This window comes from Myotis myotis, unplaced genomic scaffold (genome assembly GCF_014108235.1).
Source record: "Myotis myotis isolate mMyoMyo1 unplaced genomic scaffold, mMyoMyo1.p scaffold_m19_p_2, whole genome shotgun sequence".
NCBI lineage: Eukaryota > Metazoa > Chordata > Mammalia > Chiroptera > Vespertilionidae > Myotis > Myotis myotis.
In genome coordinates this window covers 85,416,863-85,436,655 of record NW_023416324.1, presented here as the reverse complement: position 1 = coordinate 85,436,655, position 19,793 = coordinate 85,416,863, and the positions used below count along the sequence as shown (strand labels likewise).

General features: G+C 41.7%; 1 protein-coding gene across 4 annotated transcripts in view; it reads left to right on the top strand.

Moving 5' to 3' along the window:
• The window catches only part of GCNT2 (glucosaminyl (N-acetyl) transferase 2 (I blood group)), a 70,667-nt gene that overhangs the window by 27,684 nt on the left and 23,190 nt on the right, over nucleotides 1-19,793 (top strand). For 3 of the 4 annotated variants that reach the window (XM_036347199.1, XM_036347200.1, XM_036347197.1), the window contains exon 2: nucleotides 9,216-9,308. In XM_036347199.1, the coding sequence (XP_036203092.1) occupies nucleotides 9,216-9,308 (93 nt within the window). Of the gene's footprint in view, nucleotides 1-9,215; nucleotides 9,309-15,658; nucleotides 17,907-19,793 lie in introns of those variants that run through there. The other variant, XM_036347195.1, reaches the window with a different exon arrangement.

The following is a 19,793-nucleotide window of genomic DNA, read 5'->3' as shown; positions in this document are numbered from 1 at the left end:
GATACTTGTATATATCGCAAAATGATCACTACAATAAGTCTAGTTAACATCTGTCACCACATATGGCTACAAACTTCTTTCTCTTGTGATGAGAAATTTTTAAGATTTACTCTTGGCAACTTTCAAATACACAATACAGTATTAACTATAGTCACCATGCTGTGAACATTACATCCCCAGGGTTTATTTTGAGCTTGTTTTCTTGTATTAGACCTTTGCATAAGCCAAAGTATGGGGAACCAGGTGAAAATGAAAGACCTATTAAGGAATTCCCAAAAGGGTGACAGGAGACTTTGGTGTGTGTGGGCAGTGATGAGAGATGAGGCCTGAAAGTGTTGCAAACTACAGGTGAACAGGGCCAAGCAGACAGTAGGAGTGAAGCATGGTGGGAACCGGGGTGCAGGAGAGGCCCTGCCTGCCTGTAGCCCCAGTGAATTGTCTAGGGACCCAGCAATCCAGACTTCCATGAGAGATCTGTTCTGTGTTCCACGCCCCTTCCTATGGTGGCCAAACCAAACACACCCATCAGATGCGGGTTATGGGCTGTTTGTAGTCTGGGGACAAGCTTGCAAAATATCCTCATGTACATGGTCACAATTTGGGGATCTTCAGGTCGGAATGTAGTCTATGGCAGCAAACTGAGGGACCCAGCCAGGGTTATGGTTGTGGGGAGACAGCTGGGGCTTGATTAGTGACAATCTAAAACAAAAGAAAAAAATGCCAGTTTAGCTTTTAAAAATTTTTTTTTATTGATTTCAGAGAGGGAGAGGGAAAGAGGTAGAGAATCATTGATCTGCTGCCTTCTGGACACCCCTCCTGGGCATTGAGCCTGCAAGCCAGGCGTGTGCCCTGACTGGGGAATCAAACCGTGATTTCCTGGTTCATAGGTCCACATTCAACCACTGAGCCATGTCAGCCGGGGTTTTTTATTTTGGAAGGAGATAAACGTTAAACTGTGTCCTAAAATGAGAAGGGGGTGAGGAATCAAATTCTAGTAAGAGGCGGAATGGACATCAGCAGGAAAGGTGTAGGATGATACAAGTCTGAATGTGCTTTCATATGTCATAGGGTGGGTGGTTGCTGGGTATCTTCAAATGGCTTGAAGAAACAGACACGGGGGGCGGAGGCGGGCGGGGGGTGGGGGGAGGGGAAGATTCAAAGTAATCCCAGATGCCCACACAGAAGAGCAACAGGTTTAACACTGACTATAGGAAGAGCACCCAGTGGTGTTGCCAATGAAACGGGCAGCCTGGATCAGAGCCTGCTTGGCAGGCAGTTTAAAGAGTCGGTGAGAGCTGTAGAGCGCCTGAGCCAGGGCAGTGCCCGCAGAGGGAAGCAGCGCTGCCAGAGCCAGGGGAGGCTTGGACTGAGCTGCCAGTCAACTGGAAATCAGTTGAAGCGCAACAGAAAATTGGTCGGATGTTAACTGGACTTAACATTTCACGACATATACAAATACCAAGTTATGTTCTTCACCTCAAACTAATGTTAAATGACATTTATACCTCAATTTTTTAAAAAAAGAAAACAAAAGGAACTCTGGGTCTAGGACTCAGTAGCTTTTATTTTAACAAGCCCTCCAGGAAGTTTTGATAAATTCTTTAGTTTGAAAACATTACTTGACATTCATTCCTTCCTGCCTTCCCTTCATTCCTTTCTTCTGTTCAATGGTTTGCAGAGTATTTGCTAGTTATTTGGCCACTTGTCTGAGGATGGCTCTGTCTATCTATCAAAGACAGTGTTCTGGCATTTGCTTAGACACTGGTATTCCTGGAACTGATTCAATTCTGTTGTCAGAGGACTTCCCTCCTGTTCATGCCAGAAGTCAGTCCTGCCTGACAGAGCTCGGGAAAGGATACTCTGCCACTCTCAGTGAATGAATGGCTTGCTGACCAAACAGTGGGCAGGCACTATGATGTGAGATTTTTTTTCTCCCAGGCGCTCTCATTAACCTTCAAATAAAAGGTTCACTCCTCTCGGTTGAAAGGCTACTCGAACTCAGACTTTCATGAAACAGCATTATCATAATGAATTTGTTCATTGTTTCGTACTTTACTCATAAAACTTCACACTCTCAGAAAAACAGGATAACCTAAGGAAAGTCCCAGAGAAACTAATGGCCGTTTTTGGCTGCCTGGGATGTGTCATGCCTGAGAGGGCCCCTGAAACAGAACTAGTGGGAGGGAGTGTGAAAAATAATAACACAGACTAGTGCATGTAAATATAACCCAACTGCTCTTCATTGTAATATTTCTTTTCCACATTGAATTAGCATGATTTTGCACTAAAGACAAGCAAACCAGTTTAAAGAAAACTTATTTTGCTTTGACATTTTAAAAACAAATGTACAACATGTACTCATACAGGTGAGACTCTTCTAAAGAATGTACAGAGGGGCCCTAGCCTGTTTGGCTCAGTGGATGGTGTTGGCCTTTGGTCTGAAGGGTCCCAGGTTCGAGTCTGGTCAAGGGCACATGATCGGGTTCTGGGCTTGATCCCCAGTGGGGGGCGTGCCGGAGGCAGCCAATCAATGATTCTCTCTCATTGATTCAATCTCTCGCTCCCTTTCCCCTCCTCTCTGAAATCAATAAAAATATTTTTCAAAAAAAGAATGTACAGAGGGAAAATGCTGAAAGATGAATTATTTATCCAAGGTTATTTTCAGAGCTGGAGCTCAGGAACTTGCATTGGGCCACTGGAAACACTTTTTGGAAGGGAAATAGTTCTTAAAGGTGACTACTTTTATTCTTTTCATTCCTTGTTAGCACAATTTTGATGCAGCCCATTGGATGGGGTGGGTCAGATTTGGGACTCTCCTCTCACATACTAGAACCATTTCCTCCTCCATCCAGTCACTTCTAGTGTTGCTTCTGGGCAACACTGTCAGCCAATCACATCATTCAAGACTCACCTCACATTCTACCCATCTACCTTTTGAAGAGGGGTTTCTAAAGCCTTGTTAAAATAAAGGGCTTGTTGAAGTAAAAACTTCTAGGTCCTGTGCACACAGAGTTTCTGATTCAGTCTGGAATGAGGCTCAAGAAATGGATTTCTATGTTTCACCAGTTTGGACTGAAGTTTAAAAAAGTTATTTTATAAAGCTATATAATTTTTTTGTTTTGTTTTTTAAAAAGCCAGGGAAGGCTTGAAGAACTGCCATTAGATTGGAAATCAGTTGGGGGCTCCTGTAGGCACAGAATCACAGCAGTCAGAGCTGGGAGGATTAACTAGATTTGGATCAACTGTGACGTGAAGGATTTTGAAGAATGTCATGGTTTAGTGGAGGAAGGAAGGGAAAGTTGTCCGGCTACAAGTCTGGCAGTAGTGAAACTGAAGACCTCCACTGCCTCAGAAACATTTGCCATAACGTAAGGGGTGTTTGAGAGTTACAGATGGTAAGCAGCCAAAAGAGAAACATAGGCAGAGGGCCAAGGGGCAAGGCCAGGGTGGTAATGAAACCTGAACTGCTCTGGAACAGCACTGCCCGCTTTTCCAAATGCTCCGCTAGCCTTCCCTGTTCACACCAGCACTGTCCAGGAAAGACTCTTTTTTAAAAAGTTATCTTTATTGTTGAAAGTATTACAGATGCCCCCTTTGCAGGAAAGACCCTTGAGTTGAGGTGCCTGGGCTGCTAGTGAGGATATCGGTACATATAACCTTCTGGATACACTAAGCTGAAAGCTCCAAGAACATCGCATTCAGGGCTTTCCCCCCAGCATCTACTCTGGAACATGGGAGGCACGTAAGAAACCACTGAGGGAGGTGTGTGTGGGGGGGGTGCAGGTGGAGAAAAGGGTAGAGGGAGGATAAATGGCGATGGAAGGAGACTTGGCTTGGGATGGTGAACACACAATACAATATAAAGGTGATGCATTATAGAGTTGTACACCTGAAACATAATTTTATTAACCAATGTCACCCCAATAAATTCAATAAAAATAAAATATGTAGGTTAAAAAAACCATAGAATAAGTGAGCAAATTATCTTGAAACAACATTAACAAGTTATTTAGCAGGTCCACACTCCTGAGCAATTCATTTATATTTCCTAAGCTCTAGTTCACACAGCTTAGCATTAAGGGGAAAAGATTAAAATATTAAAACATATTAAAATTTCTAAAATCCCTTTGAGTTGAAAACTCTGGATTTTCCTTCCTTCCCCCATTCCATCTTTTCCTTTTACAGCCATTTGTGGGCAATTATCACGGTGAATGAAGAGCTGTCACTTTAAGGATGTTATGCCATTTATTATCTCAGGGACTTTCTAGAAAACACCCACATTAAATAAACACGCCATCTCATGCTTCATGTGTTAATAACCCCATGTGATTCATGAACCATTGGTACGTGAAAACAATACTGTATCTTTTATTTTTTAAATTAACTTTTTTTAAATTGAATTTAGACAGAGAAAGGGAAAGAGAGGGAAACATCACTGTGAGAGAGAAACATCTGTCAGCTGCCTCCCATATGTGCCCCAACCCAGGATCAAACCCAAAACCTGGGTATGTGCCCTGACCGGAAATCGAACCTTCTCCCTCTGGCACATGGGACGGCACTCCAACCACCTGAGCCACACCAGCCAGGGCTCTTCTTATGTTTAAAAATTACCCCAGTTAACAATGAGAAAAAGAGGCTATGTCATTTAACACTGCCTTTCTGTTATTAATTTTCCATTTTTTATTGTGAAAACCAATCAACAATGAACACTGTATTGAATTATTCTTAGAATATTTACAAGCACAGTTACTAAATCAGTGAAGCAATTAAGACTCAGATGTATATAAAAAACCGTTTAAAAATAAAAAAGCAATGCAAAAACATTAAAGAAACTTTTATAAATTTAAAACATTTTTCATTTCACATGCAAATACATGGTTTTATTAATAATGTAAGATTTCATGTTGTCAACCAGGGCTGATTTTGCCCCCACCTCCACCCCCAGGCACATTTGGCAACATCTGGAAACATTTTTGATGGTCACAACTGGAGATGAGATGAGGGAAGGGAAGGACTGATACTGGCATCTAATGGGTAAAGACCCAGGATGCTGTCACTAAACATCCTACGATACACAGGGCAACCCCACAGCAAAGAAATCGTCTGCAAAAAATTATCCAGCCCAGATGTCAGTAATGTCAAGGTTGAGAAACCTGCTTTAGATTACAGTAAAAAAAGCTGTCCCCGTGATTTTAATAGAGGAATTATGTTTTCAACCATTTATTGAGTAGTCTGTATGCCAGGCTCTATGCTAAGCACAACACATACGTTATCTTATTTAACACTAACAAAATCCTGTGAGGATTTGAAGGTTAGTAGATGATGTTTCAAAGAAATTACATGACTGTTCAAGGTCACAGTAAGAGCAGATGGGGATTTAAAATGCCTCCTGTCTGACTTCAAAGCCTGTGCTGTTAGTGAGTATGTGTAAATAATGTCATAATGAACATGGTCATATATAGATTTTTACACTTTAAGAATTATTTCCTAGCTTACTTTGAAACTATTGTTTTAAAGGGCCAAAGGAAATTGGCAATTAGGCTGATCTTTCCTACATTGTTTTCAAATTGATTTTCCAGAGTTGTACCAATTTATAGCACCACCATTAAAGTGAGAAAATCCTTTCAGTAAACTGACATCAGCATTGACTTTTAACATTTTTTTAAAAATATATTTTATTGATTTTTTTACAGAGAGGAAGGGAGAGAGATAGAGAGTTAGAAACATCGATGAGAGAGAAACATCGATCAGCTGCCTCCTGCACATCTCCTACTGTGGATGTGCCCACAACCAAGGTACATGCCCTTGACCGGAATCGAACCTGGGACCTTTCAGTCCGCAAGCCGACGCTCTATCCACTGAGCCAAACCGGTTTCGGCGACTTTTAACATTTAAAAACAAAATTCTTTGTTTATTTAATAAGTTAGAAAGTATATATCTGACCTTAAATAATAAGCAATTGCTGGAATTTGTCTCCCCAAATGAGGGCCACACTGGGGTGAGAACAATAAGAAGAAAGTCAAGCCAATGTAAATAAAGCTTGTATTTCAAAGAATCATCTTCATTTATTCAACAAGTGCAGATATTTGACTAATAAAGGCTTAGTCCCAAGAAAAACATTGCTGGTTACTCTGTAAACTTTATTTCAAATCTTTTGTTTAAATAAGCCTATGAAGAGCAAATGAGAGAATTGGGTTTAATAGTTTGAAATGTTTTCTCTGATAATATTGGTGTCTTCTTTTTGCCACACCCCAGAAAGAATGAAAAATAGATCTTCCCTGTGAATTGAGGGTAGACTATTACCCATATACCCCATAACTATCCTCCTAGAAGCTTGGTAGTCAATAATAATAACAGCAACAACAAGAATACAATCATCTAGTCCAGTATTTTTTACATAATAGTTGTATCTCATTAGTGGATCCAGCAATCACATTAGTGGGTTTTGACTAGAGTTTTTAACATGAGAATAGACCAGAAAATAATGTAAAATTAGCAACTGCAATGCTTGTAATAAGCCTAAGAGTTATTTGTGAAACTTAGGTTTGCTGTGTGTGTGTGTGTGTGTGTGTGTGTGTGTGTGTGTGTGTGTGTGTGTAAGTGATGGAGTAAAATTCTCTGTGGTTTGCAGTCTGAAAGGTTGAAAACCCTGATCTAATCTACCTACTTCATTTGAAAGGTGAGTCTGAGTGACATTAAATGATGCACAAGGGTACAGAGCAGGTTAATGACAAAGCAGTAGGAAGAAATATCACTTAATAAATAGCATTTTTCTTGAATATTCAACACGTATAAGCAGAGTTTTCAAGTTTGGCAGCAAGAAAGGAAGATTCTTGAGGTTTACCCCTACAGACTCATGCTATATATAGGAAACCATGCCAAATTTAATTTTAGTTAGGAAACCTTGGTACAATTCTTGATTTAGATCATCATATAATTATTATGTGACATCAGGGCAAAAGAACAGAGCTTTTTTTGTTCTGAAAATGTACATGTTTTTGTTAATGTTATTAAAGAGGAAATATTTTTATGTGCCTGTCCAATTACACTTCTTGAAAAGTATTAGTTGTGTCTATTTTTCTCTTTATTAAAAAAATATTCTGCACAGCCAGTGTGGCTTAGTGGTTGAGCGTCGACCTATGAACCAGGAGGTCATGGTTTGTGGTTTGAGTCCCGGTCAGGGCACATGCCTGGGTTGCTAGCTCAACCCCCAGTGTGGGGCGTGCAGGAGGCAGCTGATCAATTATTCCCTCTCATCATTGATGTATCTATCTCTCTCTCCCTTCCTCTCTGAAATCAATACAAATATATTTTTAAAAATTCATTGTCTTGGGTAACTTTTTATCATTAGTATGTACTTAGTTTTCTATTTGCCACCATAACAATTACCACAAGTTTAGCAGCATAATGGACACAGATGTATGGTCGTTCTGCAGGTCAGAAGTCTGACACGGGTCTCACCAGGCTAAAATCAAGGCATGGTTGGGCTGTTTCTCTCAGTGGGGGCTGGGCAGCGTCTGTTACCTGCCTTCCAGCTTCTAGAGACCACCTGCATCCTTCACCCCTTCCTCCACTTCAAATGGCAAAGACGTGGCTGCGTCCTCACAGCTTACCAGGCCAATCAACACTCTGCCTCCCACTTTCATTGTTAAAAGACCCTTGTGATTACATGGGGCCCACCTGGATACTTCAGGATACTCTCCCTATTTCCCAGTTTAAGGTCAGCTGATTAGCAACCTTAATTCCCATTTGCCATAAAACATAACATATTCTCAAAGTCCAGGGATTAGGATACGGACTTCTTTGAGTATATGCTTGGGGGGGCATTATTCTGCCTACCACAGTATATCTTATCAATATTTAAAGTCTTGTAAGAAAGGACTATTGCAATTTGAATACAGATAAAACTTGCTTAGTGCCATTACATCAAAATGGTGCTCAGGTTGAATTTATCACTGGTGAAAATTGCTGCAGTTCTTATGAAGTGAAATATTCCTCAGCTAGTTGCATCTACATTGATTCCCATATACTCCTTTTCCAGTAATGGAAATCTTGGGGTGTAACTACTCTATGTGATTAAATGGACCCTTCATCTCTGGGACCTCTCCAAAATTAATTGAGATGAAGAGGGTTATTTGAGTAGCGTAGCACAGTGTTTCTCAAACAGGGCAATCTTGCTCCCCTGGGGATATTCAGCAATGTCTGAAGACATTCTTGATTATCACAGTTGGGGGGTATATATTACTGGCATCTAGTGGGTAGAGGCCAGGGGTGCTGCTAAACATCATACACTACACAGGACGGGACCTATAGCCAAGCATTATCCAGCCCAGAGTGTCAGTCAATGATGCCAAGTTAGAGAAACCTTGGTTTAGCAAGATGACAACCTAAAACTCCCCTCTCCCCTTTTAAGGCGAATTCTTTACATTTCAAAGGTACATTAGATAATTTCTAACTAGAAAATAGGTCAGCAACAGCATTTGGTCAAAGAACAACTGAAAGAGATAGAGAAGATGAGTGGATCAGTGTACACCAATCTTCTAGGAAAAACTCGAAGCTCAAAACCTACTACTGGGATAGACAATTCATTATCCTCATTGGGTGATCAGGAATGCTTTCTCTGTCCCCAGTTCCCAGCACATCAAATATCAAATGCTCAAGAAGTATTTTAACAAATAAAAAGCATAGTGTGTTAAAAGATTTATGTTAAACATGGCGTGAACAAGCTGTCTTTCTCTGTATGCCTAAAATTGCAATGTCATATAAGAGCAACCCTGGAATTGCTCTCACTTAATTAGCACTAAGAACCTAGAGCAGCCTGTTTCCAGGGCCTGCACTTCTTAGAAGCCATCTGGAAAATCATAAAAAATAATAATAATAACATTAGGATTGCACGTACATTTAATTAAAGGCCATCAAGAGACCAAAAATCCCCAACCTTCTCTGTGGTTTTACACTAGAGTATTTCTTAAACTCTATGTGTGTGACCAAACTTTTCAGGCTTGGTCACACACACTATGAAAAAAAATCAATAGATTCTTTTTACTGGTGGCAAAGCCAAGCCCATAACCACCAACTATTCACACCATTATGATGAGAAATCTGATGTGAAAGATAATATATTTAAAGAAAATGACTTGGAGGGTTAATTGAAGAAATTGACACCCTTCTCTCTTGGTTCTCATTTATGCTTTTCTTCTTTGTCAACATTGCAGGTGTCCCTGGCTCCATGCCAAATGCATCATGGACTGGTAACCTCAGAGCCGTGAAGTGGATTGACATGGAAGACAAACACGGAGGCTGCCATGGTGAGGCATGCATCTCATACTTTAAAGCCATACTGCTTGTTGGTGTTGGCATGAAGGAAGTTGTAGAATACATGGTTTTCATGGAGAGAACTGCAGGTATATTTAAACCAATCTGTGAGTGATTAACAGATTAGCTAGAGGCTTTTAGACACAGTTCTTGAAAAATACATTTAAACATTGTCCAGGTAGGTTCAAATTATAGTGGTACTTTCTTCTTGGTAGTTTCTGCTTTCTTATTATTGCTTATTCCTTTTTCTGTTCCTTTGGGGAGTGCAGTGGTTAGGAAAGTGGTAGGGGTGAGTAGTGATGTCATCCAAGAGCAGGCTGGACCCCATCCCTCTCATCAGCCTCTGCTCCCTCCACAGCCAGGCTTCCGGTTCGGAGGTGTTTACTGCAGCTCTGTCCTAGTGGCAAGTGGCATTCATGAGAGATTTCTCTTCCAATGGACAAGAACTTGAAATCCCAAGTAGTCTTGTTTCTGTAGAACCTTATGAAGAAGGGTTTCTATCAGTTCTGTTTACATTTCATTCAAACTGTTGCCTTCTACAAAGTGGGCATGTGTGTTTGTTTGCCAGGGCTAACATAGCGAAGTCATTCTACACATAACCACAGACTGGGTGGCTTACACAAAGGAAATTTTTTTCCTCGTTGTCATGGAAGCTGGAAGTCCAAGATCACGGTGTCATTGGGTTTGGTTTCTTCGGAGGGCATGCTCCTTGGCTGATAGAAGGCTGCCTTCTCCCTGTGTCCTCACATGGACTTCCCTCTGTGTGTATCTGTGTCCTAATCTCTTCTTAAAAGGACGCCAGTCATAATGGATTAGGGTCTACTCCTATGACCTCATTTTAACTTAATTATCTCTTTAAATATAGTCACAGTCTCAGGTACTGGGGGTTAGGACTTCAATATGTGAATTTTGGGGGTACACAACTCAGCCCGTAATAGCACACAATTAATATTTATTCAGTGAGTGATTAAGTGAATGAATGAATGACTATGGAAGTTTGACCTATTTTCCCTGCAATAATAAGGCTTTGCCTTCTCCACTCTTATATTCAATCCAGAGCCTCACTTATCAATCCATTTTCTCTACAACTAATTGTAGATTGCTGCTTTCCATACCTCTCCATCACACTCGGCCTCCTTTTATATATATATATTTCTTGATTGTTGAAAGTATTACATATGTCACCTTCTTTTCCCCCATTGACCCCCTCTAGGCCACCCCTCTCACCCTCTATCCCCCCCCCCACCCCGCCCCAGGCCTTCAGCTCCCTATTGTCTGTGCCCATGGGTTATGCATATGAGCATACAAGGTCTTTGGTTGATTACCTTCCACTCACCCACCTTCCCCTGCCCTCCCTCTGAGAGTCCACACTCTGTTCCATGCTTCCATGTCTCTGGTGTCTTTCTCTTGAGAGTCCCACCCCACTGTGGATGGCAACATCCTCACATCACTGTACAGAAATTTCAGTCTATTCTTTAGCACATTTATATCTTTACTTTATTCAGCCCACATTTTCTCAGAAGGCAGCTCATGCCACCTGCCTGCACTCTCACCACAGCCTGCCCTTCTACTGGAAGGAGGAGAATGGGAGGAGGTGGCTTTGCTCTTAGAGCTCCTGGGTCTTCTTTAGAAAACAGACCATCACCATCAGTCACGGTCCCAATATTTGGGCTATGGTGTCTTCTCCACACCCTTCCATAACCCCTACCATCCTCCTTCTAGGACCACTGCAGTCATTCTCTGATCTGCTTCTCCACCTCCTCTCCAGCTGAAGACTTGAGGACTTCAACATCCCCAACAGGGACCCACATGACATCATTCCTTTGTAGCTCTAGCCCTCCCAAACCACAGAAGCTCCCGTTCCCACTGTGCAGCAGCCACTGTCCCCCTTCTTCCCCCCCCCTCCCCACCTGCCAAGTGAAGCCTTACCTCAGTCTCCTTGTCATCACCTCTATCCAGACCCTGTCCCAGTAGAGAAGGTGTAGGTCAGTGATGGCGAACCTTTTGAGCTCGGCGTGTCAGCATTTTGAAAAACCCTAACTTAACTCTGGTGCCGTGTCACATATAGAAATTTTTTGATATTTGCAACCATAGTAAAACAAAGACTTATATTTTCGATATTTATTTTATATATTCAAATGCCATTTAACAAAGAAAAATCAACCAAAAAAATGAGTTCGTATGTCATAGATTCGCCATCACTGGTGTAGGTTATCAGGTTTGCATTTTTTTAGGAACCTTTACTGATCACATGACAGGAGGGGCCCGGAGAGAAGCCCCTAGCCAGGGAACCTACACTGGGTACAAAGCTTAGATAGCCCAAGCCCCTCTCAGACAAATGTCTCATTTTTCTTCTCTTGGTACCTGTTGTGCCAATGAACATCTGAAAGCCTTATCAAGTTCAGAGCATAAAAATTATTTGTCTCCCAACCCTGGCCAGTGTGATTCAGTTGGCTGGGCATCATCTTTTACACCAGAAGGAGGCGGATTTGATTCCCACTCAGGGCATATACCCAGGTTGTGGGTTCAGTCCCCAGTCAGGGTACGTGTGGGAGGCAACCAATCAATGTTTCTCCCTCACATCAATGTCTCTCTCTAAAATCAATTAAAAATAAAAATAAATTATTTTTCCCAAACAACTATAGAGGAAAAAGAAACAGACATAATCCAACAGAAGTAGAACATTGCATGCCAAATCAGCAAGCCAGTAATACAATCTGGACTTTTTCCCCTTGGCTGTGAGTAATAGGATTTGTTTCAAACTCATGTGTGTACCTGCTTTACGAGCCCTCTTAGCACTTAGACTCACAGAGCATCATTCTAGCTTTATGGTCTTGGACTTAGAGCTTACATCTCTGATTATCATCTCTTTGTCGCACTACTAATTTCCTTCACCAATTTATGTATTATATATACTTACTTTCTCCCAGGAACAGAATAGAAGTTCTAAGAGGGCTAGGATTTTTGACCAAATTGTTCATTGTTATTTTAAATGTGTTTGCTTTTTTTTAATTGGGATTTTCAGAGGTTCAACTTTTCCAGCCTCTTCCTTGTACTGGTTTCCTTCGGGGACTCCTTGTGCAGCCTCTGTATTCTATTGGCCATCCCATGCTGTCTTCACTAGCATTTGAGGTTCCCTCACCATTTGACCCTGCAAGACTGATTCCTATACTTGATCTTTATTGGCATCTGCTTTTTGCCACTTGTGTTTCCCTAAACAGAACATTGCTGGAGCATGGGTAAGGGACCTGCCATTTAACTTCAGCTAGATGCTCCAAAGTACCTACTTATTCTTTTATCTCCCTCATTATTTTCCTGGTGCCCTTCCCGGCATATACCATTTTAGCTTTCCTGCTCACCTCTAAGCTCTTAATCTTATGCTAAAACACCCTTTCAAACAATGAATATTTCAATTCTTGGAAGAACTTTCAAGACATTTAATCAAAATCCCTTTACCAATTCCTTTTCCATATCATCCCTTTTCTACATCTTAGAGTATTTTTGACACCTTCTCTCATTGTTCCTTCCTATTTCAAGAGGAAAAGTTACTCATTCTCACCACCAAGGTCACCATCTGTGGTCTCAGTTATGTGTGGGTTCCCTACATGATCCCCTTGCTCTCTTGCATTCTCAGTGTCTTTCTCTCTGATGATTTTTTTTCCTTCTCTCTGCAAGTATGTACTTACTGCCTCTATCCTCAAGATCAAGTTGTCCACGCACCCTCTGCTTGATACAAACTGAAGTATTCTCTCCTGTTCATTTCCATTTTTTAAGCATGGGTATGTTGCCTATGCGTTCAGTTCTCCTCACCACCAAGTTGTTCTTAAACTTCTCACCCAGTTATTCTTTTACTTCCCATAACTCTGGCTTCTTTCCCCAGTGATTTCCTCTCAATTATACTTCCTCCCTACCATGTTGAATTAATCATCAAGACCTGTCAGTCCTTCTGTATTCTATCTCTAATATCGTTTCTTTCCCACTCATGGAAACTATTAACTTTGAATGAGCTTTCTGGTTTACATTAAGTTATTACTGTAGTCTCTTGATTGACTTCTAATGTACCCTGCCAAGTTCTGCAAAATTAATATTGCTAAAATGAATTTTACCATTTGAGTCATCTAGTCAAAAATCTTCAAAAAATCTCCATAATTATGGGGTAAAAAAGGCACAAGTCTTTTTAATTTGTTTTAAGTCAGTCATCCATAATAGTTCTACTTTATGCCATGCAACCTCTGAAAAAGAGTTCCAGCTTCCTACCATTCTGTGTCTAGGCCATTCCCCAATAAAACTACTTATTCTTGCAGAAAATTCTCATCTCTACAGTTTTTAGAGGCATTTTCCCCAATTGAAACCACCACCCATCCCCATGATACTTGCTAATTCTACCCATCCACTAACTCTCCACTCCTCCTTCTCCATCCTTTTATTCAAAAAGTATTAATTTAATACCTAATATTTACCAGGCACTGTTTCAGATGCAGGGGACACAGAAGTGAACAATCTGGTCTCAAATGCCAGCTCTTCTGGAGCTTATATTCCAATCTGGGGAGAAAGACAATAAACAAAATACTATTTTCCTTCATGGCACTGATATATACATCAGTTAGTAATAAGTGCGAGAAGAAAAATGAATCAGGGAAAGAGGAAAGGAGGACAAAGAAGGCCACTCTGAGAAGATGGCCTTGAAGCAGAGACCTGGGGTAGTGCAAGAGGGAGCCTCTGGTAGTGCAAGGGGATGTCTAGTGAAAGGGGGCAGCCCAGGGGAGGAAGAGCAAACAGGGATTCTCAAGTAGAACATGCCTGGTGTGCTTGGGACCAGCAAGAAGGCCAGTGGGTCCAAAATGAATGAGCAAGGGTTATTAAGAATTATAAGTGATTGAGTAAGTGGTGGGAGGTAAGTCCAAGGGCTAGACTCTGAGAAGTCTTTTTTTAAAATCCTATCTAATAAAGAGGGAATATGCAAATTGACCATCACTCTGTCACAAAGATGGCAGCATCCATAGCCACAAGATGGCGGCGCCCAGTCCCCTCAGCCCCACCGGAGTCCCCCAGTCCTTTCAGCCCCACGAGGGTGGGGGGGAGGGGGCGCTGCAGGTATAGGTGCAGCCGGACCTGCCCTCAGCCCCCCAGCGGCCCAGGGCTGCTCGAGGCTCAGGTAACCAGGGCTGGCCAAGGCTTGCACTGCTGGCAGTGGCCTAACTGCCGGGTCACTTCCTGCCCCTGAGGGATCCTGGACTGTGACCAGGGGCAGGCCGGGCTGAGGACACCCCCCCATCCAGTGCATGAATTTTCATGCACTGGGCCCCTAACATATATATATATATTGATTTCATAGAGGAAGGGAGAGGGAGAGAGAGAAACATAAATGATGAGAGAGAATCATTCACCGACTGTCTCCAGCATGCCCCACACTAGGGATCGAGCCCACAACCCAGGCATGTGCCCCAACGGGGAATCAAACTGTGACCTCCTGGTTCATAGGTCGACACTCAACCACTGAGCTATGCTGACTCTGAGAAGTCATAAATGCCATTGCTAGGATTTCGGCTATTGTTCCACATAGATGAGAAGCCATTTAAGCAGAGGAGGCATGGTCTCCGTACATTTAAAAGTCATTGTGGCTATCATGCTGAGAATATTACTAACAGGCAGAGGTGGAGTCAGTGAAACCAATTATTATTACAACAGCTCAAGACAGGAAGATGGAGGTGACTCAGGATGCAATAGTGAATGTGGTGAAAAGTAGTCAAATTTTATTTTAATATTTTGAAGATTGAACTGACAGAATTGCTGAGAAGTTGGATGTGGAGTGTGAAAGAGAAAGGAGAAGTGCTGAAATCATCAGAGAATAGAATTGCTGTGGATTTCAATGGGGAAGACTTAGAGAGGACTAAGGAGTTCAGTCCTGACAAGTCATTATTGGTTAGGTTTATTACTTATCTAAGAGAGGGTATAAAGTAGGCATTTAGAGAGACTAGGCTGGAGCTCAGGGAAGAGGCCTGACCAGTGTGACCCATTAAGCCATCTGCACACTTCTAGAACCTCTCATCCATAACTCTTAATAAGATAATACATGAATTGCCTCATGATGCCTAGTGTGTTATTGCTTTGTGTTATTTAACTCTCATTTTCTTCAAAGACACATTTATGCCCTTTGTCTTTCCATAGACCGTTGAACTTTTTTGTAGGCTGTCTCTACACAATCATGTTTCATTAGAATTCCATAGCACTTGGTCCAGTGTTGGCTACTCAGTAGTCAGGCAGTAACTGGACCACTGCAAGTTCATGGCCCCTGACTTTTGAAAGCAAGCATGTTTGATGTTTTTTGTTTTCTCCTTTGCAGGCCACTACGTGCGTGGCATTTGTATCTATGGAAATGGAGACTTAAAGTGGTTGATTAATTCGCCAAGCCTTTTTGCTAACAAGTTTGAACTTACTACATACCCCCTTACTGTGGAATGCCTAGAACTGAGACTTCGAGAAAGAACCTTAAATCAGAGTGAAACTGCAATACAACCCAGCTGGTATTTTTGATCGCCTGCAACTTGTGATTGAAGGGAAGTCGCCGTTGGGAAGAAGAGCTTTTGAGAGAGGACTTCACCTTGGCCAACAGTTTCAGGACTGAGGTCATGACCTCAGGATCTGGCTCCACTACTATATGTTGAAGTATCCACTGGACAATAACAGGAGGCTGTGCAGAGTGGTCCTGGCCCTTTGTCCGTCCACTCTGGCTGTTTGCTGATGCCCACCTCTGTGCCAGCTTGTTGTTCGGATCAATGATCATTTTCACTATTGTCACATCTTTGCACCAGATATTCACTATATATAAATGTTCTAATCAAAAGGAGAAGTGTATGTAATATGATTTAGGAAGGAGAACTGGGTTTCTTTGAAGAGGGAATCTTTTATAACAGACCTATAGCCACATATTAATGAACACCACTCTTCTTTGCTCAACTGAACATAGATGTACAAGCAGCTTTCTGGATAACTCACCGATCTCCTTTCAAACTTGAGCTACTAGAACTGAAGAACTAGATCCTGTTCCTGAGTTTTAGCACTAGCATTTTCAGTTTTTTTGCTGAAGTTCTGTATAAAGTCATTAACAGGAGGCAGAATGTGCTTTAAGTAGTCACTGCCTGCTGCTTCAGTAAAAGGACCCCAGGGAAGCAGAACATTTCTCGATTATATCAGAATGTGCTCTGATCCCCCTTTCATCATTTTTCATTGAGAACGCTGAAAAGTTCTCACAGAATGAAGAAACTCCTAGAAGAGAGGTGGTATTGCATGGATCTAGTCTCAAGTCTCTTATACCTCAGAATGAACCAATCCCTTCTGCCACCACCCTCCACCCCAACCAAAGTTATCTTAACTGCAAAATGGAGATGAAATTCTAAAAATCTTGGTAATGTGAAGGTTGCATAGACTGCTCCAGAGAACCTTAGATAATGGTTGTATTTTAATACATTCACATGTAGATTGTAGATTGTGATATCGAACCAAGGATCTCAGTAATTACAAACTGAGGTTTAAGTCAGAGATCACTCAAAAGAGAGAAGGGAAGGAAGCTAAAAAAGCCTATGTATCCAAGACATTCTGCGAGCTCACTGCACTTAAACCTCACAGCACTCTTGTGAGGTCGTCATTACCCCTGTTTTGCAGATGAAGTGAGTGAAGCTTAGAGAGGTTGTTACTAAGCATTAGGAAACAAGCTGACAATTGGGATTCTCCTACTGGTCTTAGTTCATTTCCTGAGGTGGAATATTAAAGAAGGTAAAATATAGCCAGATAAGGTAGGTTTTAAGAATGATCTCAGTGTTAATATTGAGAAAATGTCATGTCACCTCAGAAAAGTGTGAAGTCTACTTTTGTATTCCTCTAATCCAGTGGTTCTCAACCTTCCTAATGCCGCGACCCTTTAATACAGTTCCTCATGTTGTGGTGACCCCCAACCATAAAATTATTTTCGTTGCTACTTCACAACTGTAATTTTGCTACTGTTATGAATCGTAATGTAAATATCTGATATGCTATATGTGTTTTCCAATGGTCGCGACCCACAGGTTGAGAACCGCAATCCATTGAGCTCCTTAATATTTTTTTATCCTCATGAAAAACAGTTACTTCAACTAATGATGCATTTAATTAACACAGTTTTTCTTTTTTTCCTATAATTGTGCCTGTTGAATGTTAATCATATTTAAAGAGAATGACTGAAATAAAGCCTTCTTTGTTCCTGCTGCTTAAAAAGATGGAAGTGCATTGGGTGGTAAAGGGCTGAGGGTTAGGGAACACACCGAGAGCTAATGGCAAAGTCATTTTTCAACTTACTTAAATGACACCACCTAGAAGAAATGTTTTACACTGGATATTCTCACATAGAATGAGAAATCTTTTGGAATAGATGTTTACATGTCCATTGCTAGTCACCTCTCCTGTGTCTTTAATACTTCAATCTTGGAAGTGTGTAGTGTTGGACTAGTGGCTTTCTCCTTTCCAAGGAGACGACCCAAAACTACTGAATCTGTCTTTGTTTTTGATGATGTTATATGTTGTTTTCTTGGAAATAAATTAATATATTGTTTTCCACCTTTGGGGCTGTTATGCTTTTTTTTTTAATTTTTTAAATGTATTTTTATTGATTACAGAGAGGAAGGGAGAGGGAGAGAGTGATAAAACATCAATGATGAGACAGAATCATTGATCAGCTGCCTCCTGCATGCCCCCCACTGGGGATCGAGCCCACAACCTAGGCATGTGCCCTTGATTGGAATTGAACCAGGGACCTTTCAGTCCTCAGGCCAACGCTCTATCCACTTGAACCAAACAAGCTAGGGCTGTTATGCATTTTTATTTGATGGTTGGTTAATAGCCACTATTCCTGTGTGAGCCACTCTGATGGAACCTCAGATATGGCTGCCAGTCAGCTCTGTGATGGGGGAAGTCTCCTCATAGGAACAATGACCCTGCGAGCACCCCTGTCCAGAAGAAAGCTGTCCCTGCATTCTTGCTCCAATGCTAGACAATGCAGTTCCTTCCCGTATTTCCCTGGATCCCCACAGCCACTGCCCCAGCCCTGGAGCTCAGAGGGAGTGAGTCCAAGTAAGCTTGTCTGCCAGCTCTTTAAGAGGAACTGCCTGGGTCTCCACCAGCTTCTGTGTCACTCAGCCACAATCCCTGCTGGTTTTTACAGCCTGAAGTTCTGGGGACTTCCCTTCCCAGCTCTGGAACCCTGGGGTGGGGGTATGGTGTGGGGCTGGGACCCCTTGTTCCTCACAGGAAACCTCCACAGCCGAGATATCCCTATTGGTTAAAAAAACACCACATGTGGAGGTCAAACCAGCCCGTTTCACACTTCTGCCCCTTCTACCAGTCTCAATGTGCTTTCTTCTTTATTTCTCTAGTTGTAACACTTCCATTCAGCCAGCTTTCAGGCAGTTCTGAATGATGGTTATTCTGTATTTTAGTTATGATTTTGATGTGGTTGTGGGAGGTGGTGAGTACCAGTGTTTACCTACGCCACCATCTTGGTTCGCCTCTGCAATACTATTTTAAATATTAGCAGTATAGCAGCGATCTTGACTTGTTCCCAACATTAAAGGGCATGTTTAACTCTTGTGCATGTTGTTAGAAGTTTCATGTAAGTTTCTGGTAGATACCTTTTTATTGAGTTAAGAATAAGAATACCAGAATATAAATATAAATATATTATGTTTTTCTTTTTAATTCCCAGTCGGTATTTCTTTTTTGTTGCTTCATGGAATTATGGGTGATTTGGGTATTTTAATTTTTTATTTGCACATGTTACTTCAGAGATGAGAAGTCACTAATTTTTTAAACAGTAAGAATGTAGTATAGCAGTCTACGTCAGGGGAAACTGGAGCAAGGATCCATTTGGACAGACTAGGTAAGTAGTTGGGAGTTTGGAAGACGAATGCCTGAACTGGAAGGTTCCTATTCCCTTTTCTTTTTTAATTGTTTTTTACTGTTTTTGTTTGTTTGTTTTGTTTTGTGTCAGAGAGAGAGGAAGGGAGAAGAGAGAAATATCAATATGAGAGCACAATATCAATCGGCTGCCTCCTGCATGCCCCCCACCAGGAATCAAGCCCGCAACCCAGTTGTGTGCCTTACTGGGAATTGAACCAGCAACCTCTCATTGTACTAGACAACACCCAACCAACCGAGCCACATGGGCCAGGGCACAACTCCCTCTTATGGTCAATTTGACTTAGGGATTAAGTGGTCAAGCTAATGGGAAAGATACTGGAGGTCAACCTTCTCCCAGGGTCAAGTTCTGACCTTGGAAAAAAGACTACCAGTGATGTCTCTGACAGGAAGAGAGTAAAAGGTGAAGCTGACCATGCTCACTTTTCTGTGGGGAACACCTGTAAGCTTTGAAAGTGGTGGGCATCCATGGTGGCTCTCTGAAAGATTAACTTTGACTAGTCCAGTTGTGAGCCCAGGAAGCCTGACCTACA